The 12,392-nt window shown below is 48.5% G+C and overlaps 1 protein-coding gene across 1 annotated transcript; it reads right to left on the bottom strand.

Annotated features, from left to right (window-relative positions):
* Positions 1-4,525: 4,525 nt before the first annotated feature.
* On the bottom strand, positions 4,526-12,167 carry SLC5A6 (solute carrier family 5 (sodium/multivitamin and iodide cotransporter), member 6). The gene is made up of 15 exons (XM_006880595.1): positions 11,775-12,167; positions 11,434-11,499; positions 10,875-10,926; positions 10,396-10,463; positions 9,712-9,866; positions 9,225-9,365; positions 8,891-9,020; positions 8,299-8,387; positions 7,650-7,762; positions 6,427-6,494; positions 6,014-6,100; positions 5,689-5,858; positions 5,391-5,494; positions 5,056-5,171; positions 4,526-4,678 (listed from the first exon to the last, which is right to left on the bottom strand). Exons 1-15 carry the CDS (start codon positions 12,165-12,167, stop codon positions 4,526-4,528), a joined length of 1,905 nt encoding a protein of 634 aa, XP_006880657.1.
* Between the last annotated feature and the right edge of the window lie 225 nt (positions 12,168-12,392).

Below are 12,392 nucleotides of genomic sequence, written 5' to 3'. Positions count from 1 at the left end.
TAATTGCATCTTCTATTCCAGCTCAACACCAGTGTTCATTCTTGTTTTCTTCCTTTTCATAAATGTAAAACCAACAATGAACCTAACTCATATTACCCTTCCATTATATGATTAATCTCTCTGTATGTAATAAAGCCCCAAACAATCATATTTTCAGTGGCCCTCCTTGTTCTAAAACCGTGCACTGGGATGACATTTTATGGGTACCCTCATCACCCCTCTTGGGCTCTGTAACCCCACCAGACTGCCTCCATAGTGGATGACCTTTTCACCTTACTTTAGCTCCTACCTGATATGAATGGGACGACCTACCGTATGCAGGTGAAGATGTCTTGCTCACCCCAGGCTGGGCTCCTCTCACGTATAGAGGCTCTCATTGGGTTTGGGTTCTGACTTTCTTTGTGAATGTATTCTCACGCATCCAGGCATGCTTTCCTTTTGCTCAGGCTCTCACAACCGTGCCAACCACTGACTTGGGGAGCCCTCATCACCGTGCTGAAGCTCTGACATCCACATCAAACTCCCCCAAATTTAGGTGTGAAACCTTGCACTGGACCTTCTTCGCTAGCAGAAAGGCCTCCTCACCTTCTCCAACACCCACACCAGGAGGCCCCGTCTGTGTTGACGTCCTCCTCACTGCCCTCAGGCTATGACATGCCAGCCAGGGCCATTCCTGTGCATGGCCTCCTTAATTCACTGACATCTCATACTAGACAGCCCCAAGTATTAATATGCCACTTCATAGTTTTAGAATGGATGGAGAGAGTGACAACTTAGGATACATTATTAGACTGCATCAAAGAGGCATTTTTAAATATTTGTGAAAATAGTGCAGAGTGTGAATGAGGCTGGGTTTGACCTCCCCAACCTCAGAAAGGGGAAGGAATTCCCATCCAAGAAGAACAGCGCAAAGCTGATTCCAATGAGCTTAGACATGCTGAGGCCTTTTCTCAATCCCAACACCAAACATCCCTCCCTAGGTACTCACCATTTCTCTAAACCCCTAAAAACTCCATGATTTTATCATGTGTGAGTTCTGTGTAGTCATTACAGAAGATAAGTTTTTAAGGGTTTAGTAGGGCTTCCCTCCCCCTCTCCTTATACACTAAGATAGCTAATATGCAAGAGTTTAGAATAAATGGAACAACTGGAATACTGATTTTACACCATGGCCCTGAGCTGGGCAGAGTAGTTTTCTCCAACAATCCAGGCAGTTGACTAACTAATGCATTCAAGAATGGACAAATGAAGGGCCAGGTTAGGTCTAAAACTCCAGCAGTGCCCTCTGGGCTCCCATGTGACCTGCTGCCAGAGGAGGGCAATGGTTAGGGCAACGCTAGTCTGGGATCCCTGGGACTGCTGGAAGGATGGGCAGTTCTTAGAGCACCCAGGGTGAGGGGTTAGCACTGACACAGATGAAGGGTAAGAGGCACCAGGAGGGTTTGTGACAGACAAGGGAAAGGGCCAGAGTTCTCGGCTCCAAGGGCTGCAATCAGCTCATGAGGCTATTGAGAGCATTGTTACTTCTTATCCCAGTGTCTCAGCATACAGACTGAATAACGATTGCAGCATCAGAATTGGAGGGATATTCATTAATCACTCGCAGTATTACACAGATGGCACAATTTAGCTTGTTGAAAATGAATACTTGAAGCAGTTACTGATGAAGCTCAAAGACTTTTCACTATGGATTACAGCTCAACATAAAACAAAAATTTTCCCCCTAGTGCAACAATGAATGAATGGAAATCCGAAATCTCTGTAAATGTTCACTAAAATTAATGAAATTTAAAAAATAATTTTCCCCCTTAATGAACACTATCACGACAAAAATGGAGAAAAGATTGAAGTTGTCAAGGATTTTATTTAATTCACAATCAACACTCACAGAAGCAGCAGTGAAGAAATCAAATGACATCTTACATTGGACAAACATTTTGTAAAAGATTGCCTTAAAGAACTTTAAAGTGCGAAAGAGCAAGGATGGCACTTTGAGGACTAAGGTGCACCTGATTCAAGACATGGTTCTTTTCAATTACCTTAAATACATGAGAAAACTGGACAATAAGGAAGATCAAAGACGAATGCTTTTGAATTGAGGTGCTGGCAGGAAATATTGCATTTACCATTGATTGCCAAAAGAACAAAATAAAAATATCTTGGAAGGAAGTAGTGTTACCAGAATATTCCTTGGAGGTGAAAATGATGCGACTTGGAACTTAAATACATGGGCACATTATCAAGATGGTCCAGACATCTGAGAAATACAGCATGCTTAATGCAGGGAGCCAATGAAAAATAAGGCCCTCAGTGGGATGGAATGATACAGTGGCTCCAACAACGGGCTTACGCACAGTGGTGACTAAGAATGGTACAGGGCAAGGCAGTGTTTCAGTGTATTGAACATGGAGTTGATATGAGCGGGAGCCAACTGGCACCTCGTGACATTCCAGTGTCTCACACAAAGGCTCCCTGTGACTCTATGCTGACACCCTGTTCTTGATTCTACCTGCGACAGCCTAGAAAAGGGCTGTCAATAGAAGTCAAGCCCCAGGAACCCAGATGAGCAGATAACCTTCCCTAATTTTTGGTGATAATCCTTGTTCGTATCTTGAGCTATGAAGCTCCACTTGTTTTCACAGAAAGGCTCAGTATTTGCTGCCCAGGTTTTCTTATAAGTAGATCAGGAACTTGTACAAAGAGGCAAATAAGGCTTAAAATTGGAGGCCTGGCATGACAGATACTATTATATTCCCAAAGAAGCTGTTAATAGTGCATCTTGTCTGAATAATTACAGGATTTCCATTATGTAACTTTTATTTTTCCAATTGTAAAGCCTCTACAGTGGACTCCTTTTCTTCCCCAATTCTGCAAATCACATCCTGAGGATCTCATTCTCCTAATTCTCCCTGGGGTCCCTCCCCAGGCACCTAAAAGGTACTTCTAAAAGGATCTTCAGAGTAACTTTCTAGGAATGGTCATGCTTTTATCTCAAGGCTATAGCAAAAAAGAATTTTATGGTAAATTCCAATCTTGCTTGGAATAAATGCAGGAAAACAAGTTTAAGGCCCAGTTTAGGGATGGTCTTAGGAGCCACCATAAACTTATGTTCTAAAAAATAAATAAACTATGTTCTAGATGAGATGAAAGTGGCTGGGGGTCTGGGTTCTGTCATGTGCTGCTGTTTCATCACTATAGAATAAATGGGGCTGTGGAGGTAACAGAGCCAGATGGAGACAGAAAAGGAGAAAAACAATGTCCCAGGCTTGTGTCGCACAGAATGTAGGAGGGGAGCTGGACTGTGGCTGAAGGTCACCAAGTCTCTGCCTGAATCCAGTAACTGCTGAGGGACCCTGGACAGCGTATCCAGAACTGTTTCTGGAAAACCAGAGAAACTAAACAGTGCTACTCACACGACCCTAAGTCTACCTTACATGTCTGAAATATCCTGCTGGCAACCTTCTTCCTCTTGTCTGAAAAGCTAAAATCTCAGGGCCATAGGGATTATCTTGACAAGGACACAAAGAGCCTGATGGGACTGACTAAACCACAGGGGAGAGTGTGCACCGTCCATCTTGGTGAACACCACACGAACTTCCTCAGCAGTGGACGAACATCTGGTTCACCAGGCGGGGGCTCGATCCTGCCCAAGGGATGGCATTGGCAGACAAGAGCAGGCAGACACACAGTATGGAAGCCAACGTTACAAGTCAAATGGCAATTTTATTCCCTAGAAACAAACATCTGGGGGAAGAAACTCCAAAACAGAACAGGAGTCCAGGTGACAACATGCCCCTAGGTGGCATGGGGCACAAGTCAAGGGCTGGTGCTCCAGCGGTTCTGTTCATGCCATCAGCTTCTGTGAGTCAATAGTGAAGGGGGAGGGCAGTGCTGTGGGGAACACTACACAAGAAAGAAACATTCTTCTGTATTCTAAGAGGTACCAGCAGCACCAAACCCTTCCCTCTCAAGAATGGAGGTAGGTAGAGATGGAAAAAAAAAAAAAAGACCAAGATGTCGAAGAAAACCTGAGTAGTGAAAGAGTACTTTGGGGTTGACAGAATCTGTGCTTAGACAAGACTGCAAGGGAAACAATAGCTGACCAAGGCAGCTCGCTGGGTTGTTAATCTTGCCATTGGGGCCCTAGGGCAGTTAGATTCAGAACTGCTGTTTTTATTGAGTTCCGAGGCATTTGGCCATGGTGAAGTAGAAGGCATTGTCCTCTTCTCAGAGGATTTACCTTCTATCCTCTTTTCTGGCACAAGCCTGCCCCCTTAGTAGTCTGGTCCTCTAAAAAATAGAGCAGTTAGGGAAAAGGAAAAACCCTACTCCATCTTCACACCCGCATGATGGGACAACTTCTATTGAAGGCTAGAGCCTCAAAGAACAATGTCCTTTGGGGTGGGCTGGGCCCTCCGAGTCCTTAACCACTTGCGGGACATGCCAGATGAATCATCCCTGCACTAGAGAGTGACTGCTGGATGACACCTGCAGACCGTGGAGAGGCTTGGCTCCTGAGTTCAGATCACAGTGAGGTCTCTTGGACAATGAAGGTGGGACCGCTGGGCTGGTGAGGTGAACCTTCCTCAGGCACTGCCAGGGCCTCCTTGTCTCTGCCGTCCCACAGCATGCCATTACTCATCTTCTCTGGAAAGGCAGCAGTGTCCACGGGGAGGTCCTGAACGATACACACATTAAGTGGTGTGCTGAGTGGGGAGGAGTGGAGGTGCTTGAGTACAAAGTGAAGGGGCTGGGAAGAAACTAAAGCAGGAAAGAATGACTGCCAGGATCCCTGCTAGGAGAAGTGAAAGAGCAAGCAAGCCCGAAGAGGGGCACAGATGTGGGCGGTGGCCCTCAGCTGCTCTCCCAGCCCGAGGGCCTTCTCCTAAGCCTGAGGCCCCTGTGGAAGAGCTGGGGCTGCTGCATGTGACCACACATAGGGAAGAAATTAGAGAGGGGACGGAGGACAGGAAGGGGCAGAAGACAAGGAAGAGAAAGTGACATGTAAGGTAATGTGTACAGAAATGATGGGAGAGGATAATGTGGATGACAAACCTGGCTACAGCTTCCACAGGAGAATCGCTTCTGGCAGGACAAGGGCAGGAGAGAGAGGAGCTTTGGCAACACGGGGTAAATGGTCTGAGGGTTCAGGTTCCGGTCCCGCATGCCTCCTAGAGACAAAGGTGCTTCTGAGTTGGCTAGTAGTGACCAGTCCACACTCAACAAGTCCTCTGTCCTCCAGGGCCCCATAGTTCTCACACCCCAAGCCCACCTCCTGGATCAGCCAATATTTTACACTACCACAGACACCTTAGAACTAGAAGGGCAGGGTCTCCCCCAGACTTGAGTTTCTCTGAGCCCTCCCTCAGTCCCCATCCCATGTCCCTCACCAGTGAACAGACTGACAATCAAGCCCACCACAATGACAGTGGTGGAGTTGTGGGCGCTGTACCATAAGTAAGACAGGGAATAGAGCCGCTGCAGCCCTACAGGCCTGGAAGAACAGAGGGATGAAGACAATTAGCAGGTCAGGTCACAGGATTTCCCAGCCACCTAGGCCCCTCCACCTACAGGGACCTAGGGTCCTAGGACTCAAATACCCTACTTCTCTGAGGCCTCAAGTGGCTCCACCCTTGGGTATTCCCTCAGAAATTACCCTCTTCCCAAGGAGAAAGTGCGCCCACTAACCTGGAGGGAGTGGTCAAGGGCATCAGTGTGGTCATGGGGATGGTGGTCAGATTGCCAGGCAGGAGGATGCTGGAAACGTTAGCGGGAGAGGCCGCCACACTGGTCACTATGCTCCCAATGCCGATCCAGAAGGCCATGACGAGTCCAGTCAACAGGCCCACTATGGCTCCCTGTCCAGAGTCATGTCACCATGCCAGGCTTTGCTGTCCGCTGCCTCAACCACACCTCCCGACAATCAAACCTTCAGCCCGAAGGGGAGAATAGTGCCAAACAACTCCCTGTTCCACCCCCTCCATCAGAGCACTGAGCTGACTGGGTCACTCACCAGGGGGTTGGCACAAGGAAAGAACATTCCAAGGCAAAAGAGTCCAAGGAGCGGCCCTCCAATCATACCGAAAATGCTGAGTGCTGCCTAGGGAAAACACAAAGGTTTAGTCACCAGCCCCCAGACATGCAGCGTGGCCACCACCACTGCCACAGCGCCCTGCTCTCATATCGTCCTCTCTGGGAGCCATCACACTCAGGGTTCCAGACAGCAGGGAAGGTTACTGCATCATTCTTCTCTTAGCACCTCTGAGGCAATGGGGTCTAGAAATGACACTGGCTACTTGAAACTATTCTGTGGGAAAACTGGTGAATCAGAGCATTTTATCTGTTTTCTGTGTCTTTTCCATCAAAATGGCTGTCTTCCTCAACTATTTCAGTTCTTTTAACTCTTTCCCTCTCCGGGGTACTTACCTGCAGCACAGGCCCCAACTGGGAGGAAATAAAGGCCATTCCCAGACAAAGCAGTCCATAGCCAAAGGCTAGGGGGGAAAGAGAAGAAACAAGCACACGTGAACGTACACAACTAAAACCAAAGCCACAGCCATGGGTATAACTCTGACTCATCACTCCCCCACTCGCTCGCTTTCTGAGTCAGAAATATCTCATAGTTGACCCTCCAGTGGGTTTTCAGAGGCTGTAAAGTGCAAGGGAAGACACTGTCCATGCAATTTGTAGCCTCTGAAATCTTTCTCCCTTGGAGTGCTGGTGGGATGTGAACTGCCCGGGAGGTCCAGTCTTTGAATTAGTGGTAAAATTCCCCAGGGACCAGCCACTGAGGCACCGACTCCTGGAGACTCTGTGAGAGAACTTCCTTCCGCACAGGATTTCCAAGAATTCCCATCATTACAGGAGTAGGCTGCCTTGTATTTCTTCTATCAGGAAGGTGGGACCACGAACCTCCTCATTAGTAGCACCATCACTAAACTCAGTGTGTCACCAAGACTCCTACAGTGTAAGAAAAGGAGGGAGGGAGGGGTAGAGAAGAGATTCCCTCCCTTGCAAACTACTATTTCTGTGCCCCTGGAAGCAGGTGACATTACTTCCTTCATGTCCCTTCTCCAGGATCCTCTCACCTACCTTGTCCTTGCTCTTATGTGACTCAGATGGCTGCAGGAAATGCTCTGAGATCTACACAATGATATAGAGAAGCTTTGGGCTTCGGTTAAGTGCTGAACCCAAAGTGCTTTAAAGCAGCCTAAAGCCAGTAGGCAGGCAGTTGTGGTGGCCTAGTGGGGAAGGAGTTTCACTGTCAATCTAAAGACAAGTAGTTCAAATTCACCAGCTGCTCTGAGGAAGAAAGACAATTCCTCCTATGCCATCTTGAAACCCACTGGAGGGTCAGCTATGAGTCACTTCTGAGTGAGTGCAAGTCAGTAGCCATAGCGTGTCAGGTGATGACCAAAGATTTTTTTAATTTTATTGTGTGTGTGTGTGTGTGTGTGTACACACACACCGTCAAATCAGATCTGACGGGTACAGGAGGAGATTGCCCCTACTCCTCCAGCAGAGCATCTGGTGGATTTGAATTGCGTGTCTCTGGGATTGCAGTGTAGCTTCTTGCCACTAGGCCACCGAAGCTCCGGACCAAAGATTCTTAGAAAGGACAAGATTGAAGTGACGAGGAAATATCTCACCGAGAATTTTGGAAAGCCTGGTAGCCCGGGCTTCAGGGAACTCAGGGAACCAGGGGCGAATCAGATCTTCCATTGTAACGGTTGCCAGTGAATTAAAAGCTGAAGATATGGTGCTGGAAAGGAAAACAATGACAAGCTGTCTTGACTCCAACAGCTGAGAAAGGCAAGAGTAGAAAGAAATTCTTGTATTTTGAGGCACTAACACTCTAATGTGGGAGAAGAATGGGCAATCTCCTCTGTCTCTGAAAACCCACTGGAGGGTCAGCTATTTGTTGGTTCTGACTCAACGATATACAACAACACCCTAAAGGTGAGAGATATGACATGTGCAGCAGCCAAAAAACCCACCTTTAATTGTCACCTAAAGCTACCTTAGAGGATGCCTGAAAGGCAACGTCACTTATCCTTCTCTTTCTGTGGATACTGTATGTTTGAGTACGTCAATTCTAGGCGCTATAAAAGGAACATATAACCAAAAAGGGGTCTCTTCTAGGAGAATCTGCGCTGTCCTGCACAGACAATTTGTCCCTTGTCATCCTCTGGTGGGACAGGCACAATGAGATACTCAGAGGGATCCATCCTCCACCTGTCACCTTGGACCAAGCAAGGGGCAGTTTCACAAGCCTGAGGGAAGTGGTGGAGGGGGTACCTGAGGGAGCCACTGAAGAGGCAGGCGACAAAGAGCCCAGGCAGGCCCGGCAGGCCTTTCAGGAGATCCATCACGAAGTACAGGACGAACTACAAGCAGAGCAGAGGTGAACACACCCTGAGAGAGGATTCCTTCTGGAGACAAGATGTTACTAAGATGCTTCACAGAAAGGGGTGCCAGGCATAGAGGCATCTTTGCTCTGAGTGACCCAAAAGGAAACAGGAAGAAACTAGGCTCTGAGAATGATTCGCACCCCAGTCACTTTACTGGGAGTATGGGGGCCATTTCCTCCTCAGTGAAATAAGGCTGTTGGGAGGCTAGATGACACTAGACTTGGGAGAATTCCCAGGAGAGCTCAGTAAGGGCAGGTCCTACCTCCAGCAGAGTAAGTATTACAATTAGGTGATGGGGTCGGGGGGGGGGAACGACGGACCATCACCTGCTAAAATCCCCAAAATCTCAGTATGGGAAAGGACTTAGATCTCTCTCTCACCCAGAGCAGGAGTCCCTTCTAAGGCCAACCAGACATTCTCTTTGGGGTCCAGAATGGCCTCTCATGGGCATGAGATGGGGGACTGGTTGTCTCACCCACCTGGTCAGGAGCTGCTTGGGACTGCTGGATGCTCATAGGATTCTCCTTGTAATAGGCAAACATGACCAGGCCAATGAGGCAGCCCATGCAGAGGACCACCTGCTGGCAAGGGAACACTGCATAGCAGGAACTACAAGAGAAGACAGTGCTGATGCAGGTGGTAGGCTGAACAGACACACCAGGCACTTCCAGAAAGGGGACCCACATGCTGATCTCAGGGGATGTGTGCGTATCCCATCCTTCCTCAGCGTATTTGAAGAACCAAGAGGCACGCGCCTGCTCCAGCCCCCCCTCCCCAGCCTCTGCTGCCCTTCCACCCCATCCCTGCACTCACAGCACTGCAGCCTTCTCTGTGCGGGAACTGAGGTAGCGCTGCACCTGCGCCTGGTTCACCCCATACAGGGAGAGCATCATGAAGACACCCCCAATTGCCAGGGTCCAAAAAGTGTGCCGCACAAAAGGGTCAGAATCCAGCCTGCAACAGATGCCACCCCAGCATTGTGCCACAGTCTCAAGAGGACCAGCCTCTTAACAACAGGGGCCAGAGTACAGAGACACCAGGCCTGGGCTGAGCCAGGGCAGCAGTTCTACTTCTCCAACCCACAGCCCCACCTTGGTGATCAGCCCGGCCTAATCCCCACTTACCACCAGCCTGGAATTGCCCTTACACCCCCCCACCCCCAATACAAGCTTCCTGCCTGCCTCAGTGGCCCACATGACACCCCCACAGCTCGCCCTCTGTCACTGCAGCCCTGACATCAGGCCAGGATGGGACTGCTCACAGACACCGCGGAACTCATCCAAGGAAGGGGTGTACTTACTCGATCCCAGAGATGAGACCATGCTGGGAAGCCACCTCCCACACACGCCCCAAGCCGCCCACCTTAGCCGAGCCCACGATGATAACTGTCAGCTGCCCTAGGAACATGACCAGTGTCTGGAACACATCTGTCCAGATGACAGCCTTCAGGCCACCCTGCAGGAAGAAGGCAGTGCAGCTGTCCTGAAGTCTTCTAAACCAGCCACTAGTGAAGACTCATCAATCCACTAATGAGGATACTATGCTGTCCCCTGAGGGCATAATAGCTGAAACAGTTCCCACTATATCTCCTACGTAGCTAGCAAACTCACCTCATCCTAACTACTTTCTGTTACTAGCTTATCATTCCATGTTGTTGTTGTGTCACTGAGTCACTTGCATCTCATAGCGACCCTATGTACAATAGCTCTGAACCCTGCTCTATCCTGAGTCAACCACATGTCTCTGACACACCTACCCCCATAACCCCAGTCACTGAGTCAATCCATCTCATCCAAGGTCTTCCTCTTCTGTGATGTCCCCCCACTCTTCATTGTCCCATAGCATCTCCTGTATCTCATCTGATCCCACCCCTAGAATTTCATCCTATCATCTCACATCCCCTCACCTCTTATTTTATTCCTCCTTCCTTCTCCCATCTCATTACTGCTCACCATCTCTGTCCCCTAGGGATGACTATACTTACCAGAGCAGTATAGACAGAACAGACAAGGCCAAGGGTTAGCACTGACAGCCACAGATCAAAGCCAGTCACTGTAAGCAAATAAAAGTCACATTTGTATCTCTGAAAGACTGTTTCCCAGTCAGAAGAGCTCTGAGGACAGTCTCTGAGACGCTCAGACATGAGAGATCAAGAGATAATGTCATTAAGGATGAAATAAATCATTCACCATGATTAAAAGAAAGATCCCAGCAGAGGTCTACTGAAAGGTATAGATTAACCAATTCAAATGAGGTAGAATAATATTTTATTAGTTTGCAAGTGCAGTGAACTAAGACTGCTTCTGCTGCTAGCAAAGACCAGCCCAAGGGCCTATCCTGTGAAATAACCCTGTGGTCAAAGCCAAATTCTTTCCTTTATACTCTCCCTTCCTTACCTGGTTCCCTCACAAAGAAATTTCCCCAGCCCAACAAGACAGAAAGTCAAAGGCAGTGACTTCTCACCTGCATTGAGGGCCAATGATGGTGCGTACAACACAACCCCCATGTAGATCACCTGTTCAGTACGAAAAGAGAATGTGAGGGGGAGAGGAGATGAAGGTGGGAAGAGAGAAATAGAGAGGCCTTAGCTCCAGCATCCCATTGGCTTCTTCTCATCAAGTTCACTTCCCTCCACCTTCACTTGCTCTCAAATTTAGGCTTGACTTCTCAACCGTATCTGTGCTAGAATGGTCAGTGGGATGTCCCTGAGCGTTTGAGTGACACTAAGCCCCAGTAAGAATTTCAACACTGCCAGTCTGACACAGGGACGGTTACAGCTGCCTCAACATTCCCAAGTTCAGGTCTCTATATCATGTCTCTGATTGATTTTTAAAAATGTGTGTGTGTGTGTGTGTGTGTGTGTGTGTACACGTACGTGTACCGTCAAATCGGATCTGACTGGTACAGGAGGAGACTGTCTCTCCTTTCCCGGCAGAGCCTCTGGGATTGCAGTGCAGCTTCTTGCCACTAGGCCACCAGAGCTTCCCTGTCTGTGATTGATTTTTACCCTCTTTCCACTTACCATCTGAAAAATGAAGGTCACAGTTCCACAAATCCGTACTGCTTTATTGAATCGTAGCTCCAGGTACTGTGCAAAGATATAAAGGGTGAAAAATTGTTTCTCCTCACCCATGATTAAAACACATAACTTTCTTCAAAGGTCCATGAGCATGAGAGAATTTCCAAATTCTACCCATTCTAGGTTCTACTCAGTATTATCCCCCTACCCTAACCTCACCCAGGAAGAATTTGCAAACACATGATGTGTTCAATGAGACTCAGGCTTCAGATCCATTCTAAGTGCCTTGGTCCTACATCCTGGATGTTGCTCTCCCACATGCTCCACCCTTCCTCCTCACTCACCTCATAGGCACTGGTGAGACGCAGGCGGTAGAAGACAGGGATGAAGATGTGTGCGGGGATCAGCAGCCCCAGGAAATAGGAGCAGCCCAGGAACCAATACTGAGTCCCAAATCGGTAGATTTCAGATGGCACACCCAGGATAGCCACAGCTGACTGGAAGGTGGCCAGCAGGGACAGTGCCACAGGTAAGCAGCTCATCTGTCGGTCTGCCATCAGCAGCTGGCCTACGGTATGCTGGCCCCAGCCTCGACAGGCATGGTAGAGCCCGATGACAAGGGAGAGAACCAGCAGTAGCACAAACACCACATAATCCACAACAGAGAAAGTAGATGTAGGATTGCTTGCACCCGAAGTTGGGAAGAAAGGAGCTGAGGTGCTCACTGGTGTGCTCATGTCCATACTGTGTCCTTGACCTGCAATCATTTGGCTGCTGATGGGTTCTGGTACGTGGCTAGGTAGTGTCAGGCAGTGGCTACAACTTGCTATCCAGTCAGTTTCACAGTCTTTCTCCTGTATGGAACAGCATCATCCAGGTTTAGCTGTAAAGGAATCAGCTTCTTGGTCAGGTTTGTTTTGCCTACATGGCTGGCCACTCCCTAGCGTTGTGTCCAACACTCA

This window comes from Elephantulus edwardii, unplaced genomic scaffold (assembly GCF_000299155.1).
Source record: "Elephantulus edwardii isolate Elephantulus edwardi_28Jun2011 unplaced genomic scaffold, EleEdw1.0 scaffold00009, whole genome shotgun sequence".
NCBI classification, from domain to species: Eukaryota; Metazoa; Chordata; class Mammalia; order Macroscelidea; family Macroscelididae; genus Elephantulus; species Elephantulus edwardii.
Note: the sequence above shows the minus strand (reverse complement) of the source record. Positions and strands in the feature narration are given on the sequence as shown.

Coding starts and splice junctions, on each gene's coding strand:
- SLC5A6 (XM_006880595.1), bottom strand. CDS start 12,167: ATGAGCACACCAGTGAGCACCTCAGCTCCTTTCTTCCCAACTTCGGGT. Junction 6,101..6,426: donor AGTTGGGGCCTGTGCTGCAG/GTAAGTACCCCG, acceptor TGTTTTCCCTAG/GCAGCACTCAGCATTTTCGG. Junction 5,859..6,013: donor TTCCTTGTGCCAACCCCCTG/GTGAGTGACCCA, acceptor GACTCTGGACAG/GGAGCCATAGTGGGCCTGTT.